Source organism: Dysidea avara, chromosome 9, assembly GCF_963678975.1.
Source record: "Dysidea avara chromosome 9, odDysAvar1.4, whole genome shotgun sequence".
Taxonomy (NCBI): Eukaryota; Metazoa; Porifera; class Demospongiae; order Dictyoceratida; family Dysideidae; genus Dysidea; species Dysidea avara.
In genome coordinates this window covers 1,843,522-1,866,175 of record NC_089280.1, presented here as the reverse complement: position 1 = coordinate 1,866,175, position 22,654 = coordinate 1,843,522, and the positions used below count along the sequence as shown (strand labels likewise).

Sequence of the window (22,654 nt, the reverse complement as noted above, 5' to 3'; positions counted from 1 at the left end):
TAATTATTTTATACTGAAAAACATAGGGTCGGTCGGGTCCGAGAAACAAAAGATTTAGTTGAAGTGGCCTTAGCAAGATTTAACTAACTGAATCTTCTTAATTGCAAAAAAAAATAGATTTGATTTTTCAATTAAAGAATGAATATTATAGAGGTCATATCATTTAGTAGGACCAAGTCCTTGGCCATGTGTTTATACAGTATTGGGAGCGGTAGTCTTAATGCTTAACACGCACACACACACACACACACACACACACACACACACACACACACAGTACACATAAGTTCATATGCAATACATAATAGTTACAGTTTGACTGGTCATACTGGAAAAAAGATTGTGTTCATATACTGTATGCATCTACCAGTTATAATGTTGTAAACCAACAGCAATAGTCACTTATAAGGTTTAGCACTAACATGTTATCAAACAAATGGTATAATGTTTATACTAACAAAAAGTGCTTTATAAAACTTGTATACATAATGGCTGCTGTGCAGCTATGTAAAGTAATTCAGAGATCAATGTTGCGCATACCCCACTTTGTGAACATTTTGTAACTGAAGTGTGTAAGACAGTGTTTTATATATGAAAATTAAACATGAAATATACAAAACTAAAGCACACATGTACAAGCCTGAGGTTCAACACAAACTGCAAAACTAGAATGAGTAAAAACGATTTTATTGTAACTGAACACCATTTAGTGTATCAGTGTTACACAAATGATATGGCACACATTCAATGTATTCTGGTCTATTCCATATGGAGTATTGTGATTCTCAAACACAGTTGAAAATGTCATACTTTAGTTTCAGGGTACAAATTTGAAATTGAATTGAGAGATGTTTTCTGTGTCTTTTCATTGTGTGTTACTATAACATCTGAACTTCTTCTATGGAGCTCAAAGTCTATTAGGTCTACACTCTTCCTGCTCCGTAAAGTGTTTGCTACAGACTCATTAATTTTAATAACGAACTGGGGCATTTTCTTCACTCTGTATACCTGTAAGAAATAGTATGATCAATAAAGGTAGTTGTAATTTCACCAAGTAACTAATTATAGTGGTTCACGTATATATTATTATATACTTAGGACTGGAATCTGTCCTATCATACAAGCTACATTCTCATAGTTTCTGTATACATTAGTAGAACTTGTGAGGCTTTAGCCAAATTTAGCTTAATAGCTGTCAATACTATACCAACAAGACATCCCTGTTAACTAACTATACCAGTAGGCAACAACACTTTCTCATATAATAAATTATACTGTACAGTGGAATTTCCCTTATCCAGGTGGTCTGGTACATACTACTATCTGTATCTCAGAAATGTCTGTAACTAAGAATTACATTTAACTTAAATACAAGTAATGTTGCTATTGTTATCAGTTAGTACTATGCAGTTTAGTGGGCAGAGGGGGAAGTCACTACAGAGCATTCATGACCACTTCCCTTGGCTGTAAAAATGCATTATCACCTAGCATTCAAGTGGTAGTTATTAGTAGTAGAATAAACAAGCCACCAAACAGGTAAACAGCAACCTTTTGGCTCCCTCCTTGTGCTTTTATCTAAACCAAGCTTCATTATGGTCATTCAATAAACTACAAGACACATGACCAATTTGGGCTGTCCAGACAATGGAGGTGCCCGGATAATAGAGGTCCAGATAAGGGAGGTTCAACTGTATATAGACTATGGTTATTAGGCATTGGTACTGATTTTCAGAGAAATTATTTGTGAAAATTACTATCACACAGTTGGTAGTACTGTAGTACAGTAGGAATGTTGCTCAACACCAACTGGAATCCTACGCAAAGAATATTGGATATCACAAATCTTGGTCAAGAATCTGAAATCTCTGGGTAAATGGAATCTCAACAAATCTTTATGATTTTGATAATTTCCATGGGGCAGGACTAGTAACCTCCAGGAGGCTGTGCCAAAGATTTAGGCACCCAAAGTCCCACCTGGACCTTCACCCACAATACAAGCCATGGACAATTGGCATTTGCTTCCCCAGTTACACCAGGTACCCATTGATGTTTTAGCTGGGTGGGCTGCTTTCCCAGGTCACTAGATCCATACTTAAACAGCTGGGTAACCTGGAGCAATGTGAGTAACGTTCTTTACTCAAGGAACAACGACAATACCAAATTGACGTAACTGGGCATTAAACCGTGAACCTATTAATTACCACACTGATACTTTATCCACTTTACTATGCTGCCTCACACACAGAGACAGGCAGGCAGGCTGGCTGGCAAGGTAGGCAGGCAGGCAGGCAGGCAGGCAGGCAGGCAGGCAGGCAGGCAGGCAGGCAGGCAGGCAGGCAGGCAGGCAGGCAGGCAGGCAGGCAGGCAGGCAGGCAGGCAGGCAGGCAGGCAGGCAGGCAGGCAGGCAGGCAGGCAGGCAGGCAGGCAGGCAGGCAGGCAGGCAGGCAGGCAGGCAGGCAAAGCAGGTACATGGGTGGGGCAGGTGGGGGCTAAATATCTAGCTTTGGCCTTGGCTGTTTGCAAATGTAAGCGTTCCTAATGCTGTATACTTGAAAGTTAGATGCACTAAGATCATTCTGTAAAAAGTGATTTTTGTCATGTATCTCATTTCTATATATGATAGCTTTTAATGGCAGCATTTTGGATGGTGCCCCTCAAAAAATACCCAGCTATATTATCCACTGTACAGAGTAGCAACTGTACCTTAGGAATGAACAACAAATAGATCATTGGAAACATCCACAGACAATCACGAAGTGTAATCACCAATAATACTCCTTCTTGTTGTTCATTCAAATGAAAAATGATCACAACAACTTGACAAATAGAGGACAACAGGACAGCTAGTATTGTTGTCAGGTTGATCACAGCTGATTCAAGAAGTTTATGATAAACACCAATATTTTTCTGAGTCTGATAAGTTACTAGTATACTAAACAATGCTAGTAGAACATATTCAATGTAACAAACTCCTAAGAATACAAACTCATGATCTCCACTGCAATCTTCATATATTTCTACTGTCATAAAATCATCCTGGAGTAATAGAAAGGAATCAACAATGTTAGTTACGTTTGTGAAACATCAAGATTGATAACCATGAAATTTCACAAATTATATTATACAAAAACTAAAGAAAACATTACCTCATTCACAATCTCATGTTGACGTAACTTCAGTGGAAATGCTGCAACTTGGACAATTAATACTACTAAGATTGGCACTACTATAACTGCTACCATCAGAAGTAAATATTGATCATCCAAATGTTTCTGTGCAGTATAGTGACTCACATAAATATGTACCAAATCACATTGCTAAAGTAACACTTACACGTTTTGTTAAAGTCCTGTTGGCAAAGATTCTGTAAAGTCTCCAAATTTTAGCAAATAGTGTACCAAAAGCAACTACAAATGCTAAATTGTAAGTCCAGTTTCTTGCCTGTGTACATGTAATACTTGTAACACAATGATGAGAGCTTTGCCTGTTCTACATGCCAATGTCCAAAAGGCACAGGCCCGAGGGATAAGGGCATACGTATTAGGGATGGGAAATTATTCAATTACCATGATAATTGTAATTGTTTTATTGGCAATAATCAAGATTGTGTACTTTCCATTGACTAGTGGTAATTGAAATCAGCAATTATTGTACAATAATCGTGATAGTCAGAGAAATATTGTAAAATTGCAATGTAATTTTACCATTTAATTAACAACTCATGATTTGTTTAGTGTTTTTTATTACAAGAGTTGAGTGGACAATAATCGTGATAATCATGGTATTTGTTATGATGATGATCGTACAGCTAAATATCAATATTGGCCATCACTAATGCGCATAAGGAAACTCCATATTACAGCTGATATGTAACACTTGCATAGCAGACTAATAGCTCACTTGAGCAAACAATCACCTAAGCAAATACAAATTCATCCAATGGATTTATTTTGCCTAAAACAATTGATTATAGGTCTACAGCTGATATAGGTCCTGCTATGCTTATCAATATGAACAGACATATCCTAGGAATATCACTGAAAATATGCAGTAAGTGAGTGAAATGTTTTCACCAAGGCTATTGAGTCATCATTTGCAAGCATGCTGAAATGCTTGTGAATAAGCTTATAGCACCAGTACCAAATGTTTCCCAACTTGTAGGATAGCAAGGATAACAAAACACCTGGATCATTTGAGTGGTTTTATGGTTGTTAATTCATTACCACAAGTCTTAACTTTTATATAATTAGCTAGCTGCAGTAGCTGGTCTACATTTGCATTGGTTTATGCTAGGTGTCTCCTTTGACTTTCCCATGCACTGTGTTACATAAACTAGTTAAACAGGTGAGTTAACTCACATTACAAATAGTTGTAGTGACAACTTCAGACATATCATCATCTAGTTTAATAACATGTAGGAGGGTACCAACAAACCCTACCAAAACTGCTACTAAAATTAGTGAATTGAGTCGGTAACTACTTTTTCTTACAACTCTAAAGGAATAAAGAACACTTATAGCAAAGATAATCTAGGTACTACACAAAATAAGGATGGAATTACTTTATAGTAAGAATTAACAAAGTAGATAGAAACCAACCCATGTACAAATTTATTACTACAAAGACACACAGTAGTGTGTGCAGCCAAGAAAGCTGGCACGCCAAACCGTGAGTATATTGACAGGAAGAAAGAAAACAGTATTTTCACGCATGCATAGCTCCATGGCTCCTTCTCCAATACACACCATTTTTGCATTATGGCTGTCTGCCAGGTAAGGGTACAGCAAGTGCTTGAATTCACAACAGCCATTTGTGAGATATGAACGTTCAAAGTTTCAATTTAATTTCTTCATTTTTCCTCCTTATGTTGTAGGGCTTTGATACACTTTACAAAAATTGCTATAAAATGCAAGCATGCATGTAACTCGATTGCCTTGTTCTTTGAGACAAATGAAGATCATATAAAGGAGAATTCACGTACCAAGTTTGCTGTGAATATGATGAATATCCAAGAAGCTATTGAGACATCTCCATCAAGTAATGACAGTGGAAAGTTCACTTAACCAGGCTGCCCTTGTCATAACTGTTACCCCCTGAGTTTTGCAATGACTTAAAGACTTATATAATTACACCTATGCATTATATCATACATGACTTCTACACAGTACACAATATAATATTATAACAGCCTATTAAAATAGTTTTTAACTTTATGCATATGTGTAGCTACATGGCCATATGTCTTTGTTAACGTGGACCAATGTAAATAAAGCATGTAAGACTTACCTCAAAATTATTATGTGTTGCATATTGAACCTGTATACTAGCTGACTTACGGGTGTTTTCTGTAGTAGAGGTTAAACATGAAGAAGGAGATAGTTGATAATATTCCAATAGAAGATACAACACCAGTTATTATAAATTCTACCAAACTGCTTTCTCTAACAATTGGAACAGGAGAATCTCTAGGTACATCTCCACCTAGGGAGATGATATAAACTGATAACAGTTATATCATTATAGTTGTACATACCTTGCCAGATAAAGTTACTGTTGTTTGATACTAATATTAACTTGTCAGAATCATTAGTTTGTAATGGATCAAATACTAATACTGGTTCAGCAACACCATCTAAAATACATCATGATAACGTTGTAATGGAAGAATGTGAAATTTACAAGCTAGTAGGGATAAAAACTGCTTAAACAAGGAAGATTGCATAAATTTAATCCCTAAAGTAAGGATTAAAGCTAGTTGACAATCCCCCCTGTTTCATCACATTTTATTGTAATAATCTCTAATAGTTTTTGTAAAATTGTTAACTTTTTTGTAGCATAACTGTATTATAATGAACTAAGTTCTACTGTAAATGATGAAAGTTTGGCATGACTAAAGTTTGGTGAATTTGGCTAATCAAGGAAATTTGCCAACATTATTTGGCCAATTTAGCTATTTTATATTCTTCAATATTGACTATGCGGCAAATTCACCAAACTATCAGTCTATGGCCTCACATGCTGATATGTCAAACTCAAGTCGCGCCAAAATTTCATTGTTAACGGTATATACTGCATCAAAGGAAAGAACAGCATCAACTAAATTCTGTAGCAATAGCTCATATTGAATTATACTTGTCTGAACATATCAGTTAGGTGGCGGTGGTGCTAGGTCAGTCAGTCAGTTAGTCAATATAAAAGTTAGACTCTTTATGGTGTATTTTGGAGGTGTCTAAATAACTTATACTATAGCTAGGAGCTCATAAGCGCTGCAAAGCACAAATAACCTTTCATGTTTATTTTGTGTATTAACATTTGTATCGCTGATCTCCTGTAAATTAATTTTTAAACCCATACCAACAGTCATGGGTGGAGTAGTGGGCTTGTTTCTACCAGGAGCTTATGAGCCGCCGAAGGCGCATGAAACTTGGTTCCATCACAATCCAAATTACGTCACGTTTTTTGAATAAATTGCAAAGAGTATCACGCACAATTAGTATACAGTGTTGACAAATGAGATTTTGCTTTCCTTATATGGAAACTGATCACTAACGAATCCGGATTTCAATGGCACCAAGCAGGCAGCATAAGTTTTATGCTCCTTTGCCGCCTTCGGCGGCTCATAAGCTCCTGTTTCTACTAATTGCTAGGGTTGCAATGAATATCAAATCTATATATATATGTGGATGTCTTATAAATGAATGCTGAACTATTTGGTAAATGCAAAAGTGTTAGAAATCAGCTACATAATGCCACATAGCTATATGGCCACTTTCTCTCTTGCAAAATTAATGGTGGTATTGTTATAATCAATTTACATGGCAGAGCAGTCCATCTTGTAGAAATATAGCCGGTAACTATCACCACTACACTTGTAATTTACTAGTAAATGAATGTCCGGATGAATTGAATATTTGTTGCAGCGCTACTAATTTTAATACTACATTTCTCTGTTACAAGCAGCTGTCAACAGTGTCAAGGTACGACAACTACATAGGGTCTAAACAAGCTAAATTCGGGGAGTAACTTGAAGGTCCTGTGTCATGGTGCCTTAATATGCTTTTCTCAAACACCATGACACAATGCCTTTTGAGTTACTAAATTATGTCTGAAGCATAATTATTACCAATTGATTGATAGTGCCTCAATAAAGAATCTTCAGGCTAATAAATTCCATAAATTTTTGTGATTTACTATTGGTTTAAGTAACTGATGTTTCAATACTTACTTTGGTACTGCATAACTAGTAGAGATGCAAGTCGGGTAGTGTTGCCATCTTCAAAGGACACCTTTCCCTAATAAGTAATATTTCAGATCAATATTATGTGTTATTACTGACACAACAATCTAGACACCTGATAGTGTGTTGTATGGCCAAGTGTGGGCACATGACAAACAAGTGCGTATTTTACAAGAATCAAGAAAATGCTGTCTCGTGCATGTATAGCTCAATAGTTCCTAACCAGAAATTACAATGCCGGACTATTGAGAAAGGTACCAATTTAATAGCCTATTAGACTTACAGGGAATTAATTAGGAATACAGTCAGACTGCACAAGTCAATGATAAAGGACCAAGGTTATTGTAAATTATACTTTGTTGCCAGTATTATATTAACATTCATTTCTTGGCCTCATCAGATTTTAGCTCCTTTAGTTGCCAGTTGCTTTTAGTTTCGTGGACACATCCTTTTTTGTATAGCCAAGCTGTTTTTGTATGGGGTATATAGCTATTACTGTATTGTATCATAAATCAGATATCACTGGCTTTCTAGACATAACATGTGGCACACAATTCATCAATAAAACTGTCTTATAGGGCTCTAAAACAACAATTCAGACATTAAAGTTAAACGGTCTTTGTACAGAGGTGGTCTTTGTTAGAAGGTGGTATTTTTAAAGAGGTGACCCTAATTGAAATTACCTAAGTACGGTTCCATTCCACTCCATTCCACTATTCCATTCCAGTCCACCATTCCATTCCACTGAATCCACACTCCCTACTAACATCTATACAGTTGATACAAGTAGGCTGGCAGTAGGTTGTAACCTGAAACCTCACGGTTTACTGTTAGGCTGGCCTTGTGGTCACATCCAAACCATTAACACATTACTTAATTAAATGCCAAGACCTGATGTCTGGCTTCTCTTATAGCCCAATACAATATTACTGGTATATTTGAAAGTCAATACCTTTCAAATGGTATGATGAAAATACCGCGGTACACGGTATTTTCGGTATACCGCCCAACACTACCTTGGGGTAGTTAATGTACCTTCTTTCACAAATTTAAGGCTGAATCTGCCTAGCCATCACTGAGATATGTTCCTTTGACATTCATCTAATTTTCTTCATATTTTTTCTTCTTGTACCACTTAGAAATATTGCTATAACTCATGCTTGCTTTATTCGATTTACTTCAAATTTGGGGCAGGGGAGAGTAGAAATGTCATAGAGCACTTTTAAAGTTCAGTTTTTGTACAGAATACATAAGATACAAGAAAGTTATGCACAAATTTTAAAATGTAAAAACACGGAACCACTTCAAAAGCAGATGAACATTAGTTTGGAGATAGATTAACAGGTGTGCAATCTAGTTGTGTCAATAAAAAAACAATTTATTGTCACACCTACTGTACCAGACAAACCACTGAAGGGGATAGAACAATTTGAGTTTATAATCTGTGAGTTGCAATGCAAAATCCAACTACCTGTAGCACATGCAGTCACCTTATTAGAGCAGTCAGCTACAGTACAAGCCAAATTACCTTGTAGAGAGTTCAGCTCCCAACATGCCACTTTGTGGAAAGTTTAACTACAATACCCTGTAGAGAGTTCAGCTACAAACAAGTCAACCAGTGGAGAGTTCAGCTACAAACAAAAATTAATGTAACTGGATCTTCAAGAACCCCATGCATTTTTTGAATTCCATTTTCTTTAAAGGCAAATTCATGACTGGGTAAGTTTGTCTTCCAGGCCTTTCGTACAACCAGGGTGAAGGCAAAAACATGAGAAAAATATAATGATGAACTGCTTGTCCAATGTAAGGCAAACTAATGCTCTCTCCTTGGGAGTACTGACACAGAATAAAGAGTTTCGAACTCCTCTTGCTGTGGAGATCATGATGCTACCATAGTTTTTGCTGGTACCATCTTCCTTCATTGTGAAAAAAGCACTCAAAAAACTTACAGATTTTTTTTGATTCCATAAATATTTCACCCATTGCGTTTATTGCATATTCTATACTGCTTGCATGTACCAACATATGGGATTCTTTCAGATCCGGTCACAAGTCACCCTGTAGAGAGTTCAGCTACATTACAAGTCTCCCTATAGAGAGTTCAGCTACATTACAAGTCTCCCTGTAGAAGTTCAGCTACATTATAATTCTCCTGGTAGTTTTTAATGTACACTCAACACATTCAACAGGTAAAGAGTTCAACTAGTCACCCAGTATAGAATTCGTTATGAGCTACAAACAAGTCATTCTGTAGAGAGTTCCGCAAGAGATATAAGTTTCCTTTTTGGTAAATGATTATAATTAGCAACCAGCTGAAATTAATAGTTCAAATCTCATCACATCTTTCACAGTAAAAAAAAAAGTTAAAAAATCAGTCCCAAAGCCAGTACATAGCCGTGTGTTAGTGTTGGATAATTTTAAAAAAGGAGTGGTATCTTTAACAAAATCAGCCAGCTAGCTGTGAAAAAGAAGGGTGTGATCTCCAAAAAAGCCAGTGTGAAAAAAAGTTTATCAAAGGTGGCTGCCAAGAAATGAGTGGCTGCAATGATGATAATGTCTGATTAACATATTAGTATCATTGCAGCCATTCTTGGCCACTACCTTTGATTTCACAACTTTTTTTCATCCCAGCTTTTTTGGAGGCCACACCCTTTTTCACAGCTACGTAGGCTGTTTTGGTATGTATTCATATTCTACAATACCACACATCTAAGGGATATTAAGGGATATAATAACTAACTGATATTCCTTGAAATGACACATTAGCAACAGCTACAGTGAACACATTTGCCATTTCAACTGAATCATAAGTGAAGTCTTCCAGTCTTCCCAACCCTCTATCTTCCAGTATTGATATGGATGAGTTTAAGGCAAGAACAATGGTCCACATTGCATCATATATATAACCATTTCTAATGTCCACATCTGTGTCAACACTACTTATAGCAGTTTTACTTTGTAAGTCTTTTTGAAATTGTGACACATTCTGTAAATATAATGGAATTTACAATTATCACTTGATCATATAAACCTCACTTTGTTAGATACTAACATCCTTGAGGCATCACTGGTAAGTTCACTGTTATCTAAAATCACCAGTGAATGTTCCAGAGCATTTCTCATTTCTTCAGCACTACAATCAGAGTCAGTGGTATTCCACCAGTCAGGCTGGAAATATCCAGGAAAGAGCCACACAAAGTTGGGTCCAGTTAGTTTGCTCTTAATAGCCTATAAAGTACATATTGGTCAAGAATCTGACTACAGTTTCATGGTGATCATGACAACCAACACTTCAGTGGTTGTAAATGACATAAAGAAATAATATTACCTTTTTATTACAAAGACAATTGGTTTATGTGCTTACTGCTTGCTTTATCAATATTCATACAGGAACAATCATTGTAATTATATACATACATACCAGCTGTCATTCTAGTTTCTAAGGGGTTTGGCATGTGGTATGATGGCTAATCAGTCTCTATCCTCTAAGCGTGACAAAAGTTTAGTAAATAGATTTAAACTAAATTTGGTACTTTATAAAATGATGTCCTACTAATACACTGGCCGTGGAGCATTGATCAGTTTCAGAAGGGAATCCCCAGGGACACCAGAATCTGCCATGTCACTCAACGAAGAGGTCAAATTGTGAGTGGAGTAGTTAAATGGATTATTCATTTTTGGGCTGTCTAATAAGACACTGGCATAATCAAGACACTCCCTCAAAGTATCTCTTAGCCCAACAATATAATACACATAATATTATTGCACACCACTCTAAGATAATGCAAGCTACTATATTACTAAACAATCACTCTTGTCATGTGGATCACCATACTATAGTGTTTGAATTACTGTACCTACTTCAGGTCAACATCAGTTATGCAGTGTAGCTAAAATATAAACTTACCTTACACCAAAAGTTAACCAGTATGTCTAATGGTGATGGAGGAATAAACAATATCACAATTCTAGCATTGACACTCTATTAACAAATACAACATCATCATATTATTATCTATTAACAAGTTAATGTGATCACCTTAATCTGTCGGATGATAAAGTCATCTGTTCCATCAGCAAATATCAAATTCAAAATTATCTCAACAGAATTGTTTAGGTAGTTCAAAAACTTTTTACCAACCTTTTAAGAAAGAAGAGCACAATGTTGATGGTGTCAAGGCATTATACTATTTTAACTTCTTGAATATATGACATGTTGGTATACAGTACATATATATATATATATATATATACACGTACTATGACTGGTATCTTCCCCACCATATGCTTCATACAGGCTGGGGGTTACTCACACTCTAATCAATGGGTAATCGGAATATGGTATAATGCAGTAGAAAAATTGTTTAAATAATTTTTGCATCAAGATCAAGATACTCTAATAGAGGAGTCAAAATCAAGATACTCTAATAGAGCAGTCACTATAACATTCCATTGACTTCTAATTTATATTTTGTACTAGCATCATTTTGTGACACTGACATACAATCATCAATCCTTCCAAACAGTTTTCTCAGGAGATATTCAACTAGTTTTAAGTGTACTGCATGCATCAAGCTATACCAATCCATCAAGCTATACCAATCCATTATTAAGCTTGTTGACCCCCCCCCCCCCCCCCCTCACCCACAGGCTTGTTGTACCCCCAGTATCACCTGATCTGCTTATGACTCCATTTGATGGGCAGTTATATAGATTGGTAATTTTAGAATACTTGGTAGCCCAAACAAAACTATCAAGACACTATGCAGTTCACTATTACACAAACCTCTTATGTAGTAGTTTAGCATGAACAGACTTCATAACATAGTTCAGTTACATTGTATGAGGTTCTTAAGGGTATGTTATGATGTGGGTCTGCTACATATGCACTTATGACAAATGTCATATAACGAGTACTGCAGCATTCAAAACCACTACCTTTTGAGGTAATGAACAAATGAAGAATGATAATGCATGTAGGACACACACACACACACACACACACACACACACACACACACACACACACACACACACACACACACACACACACACACACACACACACACACACACACACACACACACACACACACACACACACACCAACACACACACACACACACACACCAACACACCAACACACACACACACACACACACCAACACACACACACACACACACACACACACACACACCAACACACCAACACACACACACACACACACACACACACACACACACACACACACACACATCCACACAATGCACACAATTACCACATACATTTAGTGTAAAATCATCATCATAATATATCACTGCTACTTTTTTCCAGTCGAACCTTTGCAGGATTTGGCTATATCCCACAAAGTATTGTGTAATGTCTGGAACCAGACGGTAAAACCTTGGATATCTTTCCTTGTCTCCAAACAATGATGAGGTGGTAGTATAGGACACCTGAATGGATGAGTTAGTGACATGAAAAATATCACAACGACACTAACAAAATTATCATTTAATTACATTTCATTGAAGCCATAATTCAATATGTTTATACTGGAATGTATGGTAGTTACTTCCTAAGCAATAACTAGCTATCATATCAAGACACACGATAGTGTGTCGTGCAGCCCAAGAAGCCGGCACGCAGAAAATGCAATTTTCATGCATCCATAGCTCTGTGCTGCTTTACGAAACAAGACAATTTTTGCTGTGGACATGGCATTCCAAATTTCAGAAAAATTGCTTTAAGCATTCCCGATATATGAGATTTCAAAAATTGGTTTAGTTTTTTTCTTCATCTTTTTGCACTTACAAAAATTACCATAAATCACAAATGCATTATCCGATTGCCTTGACATTCGACACACAGAAGGGGGGTATAAAGGCGCATCTTGGCACCACGTTTGGCTGAAATACGATAAACAGTGAAGGAATTATTAGCGATTATTCATGAAAAATAACACCAATATGTTGTCACGCCTACAGGGTAAACTGCTTATGGGAAGAATCTGAAAATCGGTGGGTGAATAGGTTAACTATTGAATCTCAAACCTCAACCAACAGTGTGTAACAATTACGCGATCGAGATTAGCTAATTAAAAAAACAACAACAACAAATACTTGCCACACTTACCAGACAAACTGCTTAGTGGAATGATTTAAAAATTAGTGTACAGATGGAATAATCACCTTAGAAAGGCTTTTCAATAGTTTAGAAGAATTATGTGCAAGATGTGTATCTCATCTCTGTGCAAGATGAGATACTCTAATAGAACAGTCATCCTAATAGAGCAGTCACCTCAAGGAGAGATTAGCTAGAAACAAGTAACCCATATAGAGATCAACTACAAACAAATCACCCTGTAGAGAGATTAGCTGGAAACAAATCACCCTGTAGAGAGCTTACCCTGGTCACCCTGTAGAGAGATCAGCTGGAAACAAATTACCCTGTAGGAAGATCAGCTTGATCAAGTCATCCTGTAGAGAGTTCAACTACGTTTCAAATCACCATGTAGGGAGTTCAGCTAGAAACATGTCACCCCACTATACAGTACTATAAACTGATAATGAAAAGTTAGTTTGTTATGTATTAGACAGTAAATTAGCCATATCCTTGGAATGCTCCAAAGTATCATCACAAAATAATTTTAACACAAGGTAGATAACAACTCAGTGCTCCATTGTAGCTATAAAAAAGAAATCTGACCAATGTACTTAATGTATGGTTTTCCAAAATAAGGTCACAATTATGTTACTACAAAAAAGCACATTAACAAGTTTAAGGAAAGGAAAGTAATACATTTGAGTAGAAATCATAGCAGTAAAAAGTAATGAAACACATACTGTGGTATGCTGAAAGACACCCGTAGGGCTGAAGTGACATTGAACAGTGAAAAGATCAAGCCAATAGCTCCAGCTGTTATTGAGTTATGCTGGTGTCAAGGCATTTGTATGTCGGTCAATCGGTCAGTTGGTTGGGTCTGTCTGTCAGTCAGTAGAAAATACCTCTAAATAAACAAAAATAAAGTTTTGTAACAACCTATTGAAAGCATTTTGGGTCATACTGAAGACACTTTTGGGCTAGGTTGTGCCTAACCAATATTGCCAAGGCACTACGAAGGTGTAGTGAAGCTGATTTCTGGCAAACAATTTTTGCAAGAAAGTACAAAGCTCCACGATCCTTATATACAATTACTACCATACTGTATGATACTACTATCATTGCAAAAGCAGTAGGTGAATAACGTTGTGAAATCAATGGTGGATGTTACGAAATGGCTGCAATGATGCTAATACCAATCAATGAACGCAGCCATTATCACAATTGATTGGCATTTATATATTTGATTTCACAACTTTTTTTCATCCAGGCTGTAAATGCACTTTCTTTTACTGTACGATTTGGCTGTATTGCATGGATTACACTTCTTTTGTATCTCAAAGCTTGCCATAAAGGTTACCCACATTTCTTTTTATCAACAGATATAACGATGATTAAGGAAGACAATAGTTACAATTGTGAATGATTATTTATTTGTTCATATAGTGTGCTTTTTCAGGAGAATTAACTGTAACTATTTATTATTATTATTATTATGTAATGTATATGACGTATGTCATCATGTGGCTCTTAGGGCTTTAATTAGAATGCTAGCAGTTGTATCCATGTGTGGTCAGTGAATCAGAGTTGATCACTTCCAGTATCATCCCAGACTTGACATTATTTGATGCTGTGACAGGTTAGTCTGACTGAAACACTACTCCCAAGGCGCAAACACTGTGGTAGCATGGCATGCTGTGATTCTACTAATGGTAACTGGAGAGGCAAGCACCTAATTAACCCAAACTTTTTTTTGTTTCATTCAGCAGACTAGTACACCAATGGAAGAATTGTAAATGGACCTCACGGAAAGTGTATTACTCACATATGACTAGAATTCTGGAAGACACACTAGCCAATGACGTTGATATACTAGCCCTGGCATACCTTAAGACAGCCATCACTCAGCTAGAGAAGAAGCAAGAGCAAATTATTAACCTCGACCAACGGATCACCGAACTTATACAAGATCCAGATGAGCTGGAAACAGCAATTTTAGGAGCTACAAGACCTGATCTTGGAACAGATTAATGATCTGAATAAACGAGTGGAGATACTATCTAGAACTTTAATTAATTTTATAAAGAAAAGTGAGCTGAGCTCACAGCAGCAGCTCAGTGATGAAATTAAGTTAGGTGTGGAAGTCCCTGGTTCAAACCTTGGACAACTTTTATTAACATTTTTGTCCACTTTTTTTTACTTCTCAATGACTGTTCTATTCAACCTCACCAGATTGGTTTTAGTGATGTGTGATAATGATTTTACCATTATATTGATTATCACGATAGTAGATCCAAATAATAAGTTGCATTATAATTTTATTGATTCTATGCCATACTGAAGTGTAACACAATGTGAATACAGCAAATATTGAGAGTTAATTAACCAATTGAAATAGACCAACAAAATGTTTCAATTGTAAGAGTGTTTTGAGATAAGAATATCTGATTTGCACTCACGATAATCACAAGCTATCATGGTAATGGATTACTGTGATACGATTATCACACTATCGATATTATTGCACATCACTAGTTGGTTTTCTCCTTGTAACTCCATAACTATCACTAAGAAAAAACTGATTTGAGCAAGATGGTTATATTACTGACCAATATTCAAATTATTCCCATCAGTGGTTTACCCTATTGGCATGACAAAATACCAGTCTTTTTAACACAAATAATTGTCGGTTATTCTGTGACTTGCAACAAGCTTTGTACATAAACTTTCCTTAATACGTCTTTGACTTATGCTAAGGTGATTGAGTTATGCACTTGCATTTTATAATAGTTTTTATAAACATACAAAAAAATAGAAACATCTAGAGCCAAAAAACAAAGAAAGTAAGCTAAACTTTGAAGGCTTGCATTTTATGAATGCACACAGAGAGTTTGCTCAAATTTGGTATGTGGGTTTATGTTGTCCGGCCATTATAATTCACTAAACAAATATTGCAAAGAAATAGCTCCAGTGAAGCAATTATCACAAGTTAAACCACCCGTTCAATGAACACGTTTCGTACATCATATGGAGCATGACTTGTTAGAATTTAAAGCTCTCAAATAATTCCTCCCCAGTTGCTGAACGAGTGGCCTATGCTAATCAGTTAACCCATTCATAAGTTTTAATTGAATTAGACATAGATAATAGGTATCTGTTATCTGTTGTTAAGGCATCATGTGAGGTCTGGCTTTGCATGACTAGCAACTGTGACTTACAAAGGTACCTAGAACAAGCATAGAATGTATATACAGTTATAAAACAGCAACCACAACCACAGCAGCAGCAGCAGCAACAACAATACATGATCATACTTGTGTGATGTTTAAACGTCTCTCAGCAATTTCTCCCATTATGATACTGGCTACAGAACAAGCAGTTCCAAGGATCATTAGTTTAGTTGGTTGTGATGGATCAGTTTGTTGGATGAGGTGATATACTGGTGGAATTGATGAACACTGTGAAGATAAGATGGTAATAATGTCATTCAATGAGGATAATTTATAAATATTATTGTATGTTGAAAAGTCATGTCATGTAATTGGTTTGGCCACACAAGACTATGGTATCAATGAATCGACAACCGGGTCACAAAGAAGGACAAAGGTATTGTCAGTTCATGATGCAAGTATAGTACATAGTTGCTTTGGTTGGCAAAAAGTGGACCTACGTAAGTGTGAGTAATCCCGTAGCCTTAGCCATAGTCAGGTAATGGTTTGCTGAAGGTATAAGTCAGGTAGTCAGTAGCAAAATCCAGTTAGAATTTAATATTATAGAATAGAAACTTGTTGAAGGACTCAGAAATCATGTAGGTATATTGTGCCTACCTTATTGGTACTACTAAGCTGTTGTGAAGGATAACTGAGGCTGATTATTTGGATAGAAAAGTCCACCCCTTACATAATCCCTGCTACTGGCTCCCATGTAGAAATGTTTTACAACAGAAGGTGATGGTGTTCACTTAGCACAAGATGTGATCGTAACTGGTATGACACATCAGACTAATGATTATCTATGGTTTCTGGGATAAAATTACAAAGCTGTAATGACACCATTGATGAGTGGTAGTCTTGTAGTGTAACATTCTGAACACTTATAGTCTACTAAACATATACATGTATTAGCTAAGTGTACAGTTCAAGTGGACTAATAACAAAAACCGATTACATGGTGCAGTATGTACATGGTACATATTTGACAACTCTTTTTAGTCACTATAAGAATATGCAAGTATATACACTATTATGATTTTATAAGGTTTCAGTGCTGGCCCATGTGTTCCTGTAGTGTATCTGAAGACATTCAATACATACTAATGACTGATACCCACACAAAAATGGTAACACAAGCAAAGGTACTATAATGTAAAACACTTTGAAGGTCCCACAATGTAATGAATGAGCTTCACATTTGTGAGGAGTAAATATTATTGTAATATTGGCACATATCAAAATCCCACTAGGCCACAGCAGGCTAGGCTATTATAAAGAAACAATGTTTAGACGGCTATAATATATGTACCATTATGTCTGATATTAATAGTGTTGTTTCATAAATAAAAATAATACGTTTGAGTGATTTGTAGTGCAACAGAATGGAGAAGAACTATAGATTGGAGCAGCGAAGTCGAGTAGCTAACATTTATTATAGCACACCATTGTATTCCATCAATCACACTTGTTGCATATACCAAACCAGTAGAATTATTTTCTGAAGTCATGTAGATTGTTGTCTAGAAGACAAGACTAGTACTTGATGTACAGTACAATTATTTTTATAAGGTAGTCAGGTAACTTGCTAGACTGCTCATGAAATACATTAGCATCATAAGTACATCCTGGCTGGGATCATTATGTAAGTTTACACACACAATCACTGATGGTTAATGTTATTAACACCTCAATAGTAATGTGTGTGCAACATAAAGCCAGTGATGCCATGTTTTGTTATGTCATTAGGAATCATAAGTGACTGCCTTGTTACCATTGTTTTAGGAAATGGTCTCATGAAGAAGGTCTGACAGGATGTTATAGTCCTGGGCGATACTGAAAATAATGCTATTTGATATATTGACAAGCTTATATTCACGATATGATTAAATAGTGAATATATGTGTCAAGCAGTGAGACTAGTAACATTACATAACATAACACATTATATATCATAGAATGTGAAATAGTTCCAGACAACAGCTGGAATTTGCCCATAATTGAAGTGCCTTTCCTTGTAGGTATATAGCAATTGTAAGAAACACAACCACTAGCCAGGTGATACAGGCGATTATATTGTCCAGACGATATTATTGTGGCTCTATAATTTACCTTGATATGATATATTGTGTAGTTCAATATTGCGATATTGCCAATATATTGAAATATTGTCCAGCTCTACAGGATGTCAGTTGAACCTTACCATCCTGGAAGTACTGATTATATAAAATAATAGTGTTACACTAATGATTGAAATGAAGGTAGCCATATAGTAATTGTATTAGGTAGATTGAGTTCATGATCTAATATAACTGAACATGTTAATAATTGTGTGTTTTTCTATGCATCATCATGACACACAAACCCACAACAGGACACTACAAAGCATATTTTATTTGGTAGATCACTGTGCCTGTTTGGTATGATAAACATGATGGTGAACTCTGTCATGCTGTAAAATACGTAATATACGTGGGATCCATGATGACCGTTGTTAATTTACACTAGGGGTATTACCTCATCATACTGGCAGTCTATTGTGTAAATGTTCCAGTGTCTAACTTGTTACACTTAACTAGAAATAAGGAAACTTATGCATACATACCAGACAACCTTGAGACACACTATTTGTGAATGGTCTTAAACACATTCACACACACACACACACACACACACACACACACACACACACACACACACACACACACACACACACACACACACACACACACACACGTACGCATACACACACACGCGCGCACACACACACTACATACACACTCACGCGCGCAGACACTAAATACGCACTCATGCACGCACGCACTCACTCACGCACGCCACATACTATGCACACAGACAAACACATGTAACAATTGTAAACAACAATAAAGCACTGTGTGTCACATCATCAAAATTGCATAGCTGAAATCAATATTGTAAGGATTGCTCTATTGAATGGCTAACTGATATTGAAGGTGTTTAATTAGGCTAGAAATTGGGTTGTGTTGCATATATAACAATGAAGCACTATTGTGCAAAACGTTTGGGAAATTGAACAAATAAATTATATGGATGTACTATCTCCAGATCTGTAGTGCCAGGTGACAACACTTTGCTCAGTGCTTTGTCCCATTTCTATAGCAGGGCCACAATTATCACCTCAATTAGCTCACAAACCAAGAATAAAAAAACACTAAAGTAACACCTGAGGCCATAGCAACTTTCTATGATTTTGATGGCTCAGCTCATGGACATAATTACAATCCATTACAGATTTCCAAGTGATTACAAATCTTTCTTTGTTAGTAAACATTTAACTGGTAGCTACTTCCTAGCTGCTACATGCTGCTAAACAGTTAACAAGTAACCAGTCATCCATTGCACAACTGTGTGCTATTAGGTACTCACCGCGGAGTTAGCATAGTCGACGACTAGTCGATATCCTGGTAGTAGGTCACATCTCTCATTGATCTCCTCTAGAGCTAACTTCATAATGGGTATTCTGTCTATCCCATCACAATTATCCACTCTAATACCTCTAGTATCGTTACTGGCAGTACAGGGGAAAAATCCGATTATGTGAATATCAGTTGATTCATTTCTTCCACAAAGAGCACTGAAAGTCGAGCTCAAAGTCGTACTGATGACTGGTAATAGAATCAGGAGCTTGGTCATGATCATGTCATCGGTTCATCAAAATCTTCAGCAATCAGCAACAGCAGTAACTCTCGCAGTTCATCTTGCAGTTCATCGAAAGACAGTCCTTACTTTTGACGTCGGATTCTTCCGTGTAATCTTCATTTTACGGACAGATCACAGGTGGCCATGGTGCCGAGTTGGGGCGGTGGCGAGGGCGAGGGCGAGGGCGAGGGCGAGGGCGAGGGCGAGGGCGAGGGCGAGGGCGAGGGCGAGGGCGGTGGTGGTACACAGTTATTGTATTGTATTGTATTAATGCTTTACAGTGACCAGCACTGAAGGTCTGCAGCAACATGTGCTGCAGACTTAGTTATGAGGCACTTAGTTATCAGTTAATGACTGGAATAGTTTACCTGATTACATTATTCATTTACTTCATTCAAGAATCTCTTAGATAAACATTGGACTGATTATTTTTATAATGATTGATTTGTATGCATGTAATTGAGCAGGATTCACAGGCTGTGCCTTTTCCCTGAAATTAATACTAATAGTTACAGGTTTCTGACTCCCTGCTTCACAGGCTTACTGTTAGCCCCCTAGAGGGATAGTTGTCCAATAAGTCATGGGGGATAACATTCACAGAACAGAATAAACTATAAATTTTCCTAAAACATCAAAAAATTTCCTGCCATGCATGTGTGGTAGTCTGTAGAGACTGTAGACAGCAAAACAGATTAGGCCACTCCAAATAAATTCTCTGTTTCCTGTCCTGGATTCAAGCATATTTGCATGTGGGTGGGCGGTCCATTTCCATTATTTCATTATAATATTGGCAGCTTTTCAAGCCATTATTTGCCTGTCACAACCATAAAAAGCTGCATAAAAGCATGTTTAATTATAAGCTTGATCTTTCCTTGCAAAATAGCATGTATGGTACAAACATGAAGTCTGTGCCTACATAATAGCACTGCTGACACAAGATAGCTTTACTGAGTCTGTCAGTATGCAAGAATAACTGGAAATTAATGGAAGAATACGGAATAATGGAACAATATAGAGCTGACAGTAACCAGATGCGGGCAGTGGACGGAAAACAGAGAATTTATTTGGAGTGGCCTTAGTTGGCTCCATAATTTGCTTTAACTACCTACATTTTTGCAGGGGTGGATCTAGGGGAGGGGCTTTGGGGGCTGAAGCCCCTCCCCCTCCCTTCACTTTTAGACTTTACTTGATCAATATACTGAAGATTATAAAGAAATGTTGTTGTAGCATATTTATGATCACTAATAGTGTAAATACTCATTAAATCCACTTCATAACCATCTATTCAAGGCATTATCACTGGAATTGTGCTAAAGGTTATACAACAAGGGCCCAGATTGCTGGGGTCAGCATTGGAGGAGCACAAGATCAAGATACTCTAATAAAACAGTCACCTAATGAACATTCAGCAGATATATAATAGTTGGTTTTGCTATGGAATTTATTCATATCTGTCTGTAGCTACCTAAAGATGTGTCTATACATACAGTGAAGTGCATTGGTCTATTTAAAAGGCCTTCAGTAATAACTAATTCATCTATACTTTATTCAAGTATACACATGCCACTGAAAATGGCTCTCAGATTCAATCTCGTATCATTCAATTTCAAGTTTCAATCACATTATTATTATTTTAATATGCACCTGTTTGCAATTGTGAGAGAGTGTTGGTTGTCTGAACTTACCCAAATCTTTTCATTAACAAATACTATAGAGCTTACACCTAATCTAAAGGGAAATATTAAAATATCTCCAAATAGCAGTATTTTAATTAGCATCTATTTTTCAAAAATTTCCTGGGGGGGGCTTTGCATGCTATGCTGGGGTGTGCTTTGCTCACCTTCACATGAGAGATTAGTACCTTGAGTTAGCCCCCCCTTCATAAATCTTGAATCTGCCTCTGACCTTTGTACTCTGTAACTACAACGTAAATCAGTGATATGCAATATTCGTATATGATATAGAATATTTAAGGAGCTATATTATCCCCGTGTGGTTTACTTATGATGGTCTGAATATTATCCCATTCTAATCTGCAGGATTAACCTACTAAACTTATTACCCCTTAATACCATCCTGTACTCAACTAGCTGATAAGACTGATGAGCAATTCTATGTTTCAATTATTTTGCTGATGACATTGCACGGTATAGAGAAGTTAAAAGTTCTGCTGATCGTTTGTTACTACCACAAAACACGCTTGATAACTAGTCACACTGTCCATGCTAGTCTTGCCGACCAACCTGTATTTTTTCTTTTGTTATTTTCCCGAGTAAAGTGCCAAAAGTAAAAATACAGGCTGGCTCACAGTGACGAGACTACTTGATAACATCTTCTCTTGGACTATCATCAAGCTGCAACCTTGTCTAAATGCATCTAAGTGTTAAGCAGGGAATTTCTCACTTTTATGTATAACATCAACAGT

General features: G+C 36.6%; 1 protein-coding gene across 1 annotated transcript; it reads right to left on the bottom strand.

Moving 5' to 3' along the window:
• Positions 1-564: 564 nt before the first annotated feature.
• Positions 565-20,336, bottom strand: LOC136265407 (gamma-aminobutyric acid type B receptor subunit 2-like). Its single transcript, XM_066060250.1, has 15 exons — positions 19,957-20,336; positions 16,654-16,797; positions 12,523-12,693; positions 11,277-11,378; positions 11,145-11,219; positions 10,274-10,465; positions 9,978-10,223; positions 7,226-7,292; positions 5,534-5,632; positions 5,337-5,481; positions 4,359-4,494; positions 3,334-3,441; positions 3,147-3,272; positions 2,704-3,036; positions 565-1,008 (listed from the first exon to the last, which is right to left on the bottom strand). The coding sequence occupies exons 1-15, from the start codon at positions 20,227-20,229 to the stop codon at positions 805-807; spliced, it is 2,421 nt and encodes an 806-aa protein (XP_065916322.1). The 5' UTR covers positions 20,230-20,336; the 3' UTR covers positions 565-804.
• Between the last annotated feature and the right edge of the window lie 2,318 nt (positions 20,337-22,654).

Bases quoted from the DNA above. Each gene is read 5' to 3' on its own strand.
- LOC136265407 (XM_066060250.1), bottom strand. From the start codon at position 20,229: ATGATCATGACCAAGCTCCTGATTCTATTACCAGTCATCAGTACGACT. The intron at 16,798-19,956 runs GTGAGTACCTAA...TTATCTTCACAG, and splicing joins TCGACTATGCTAACTCCGCG to TGTTCATCAATTCCACCAGT. The intron at 5,633-7,225 runs GTAAGTATTGAA...GATGTATTTTAG, and splicing joins ACTAGTTATGCAGTACCAAA to ATGGTGTTGCTGAACCAGTA.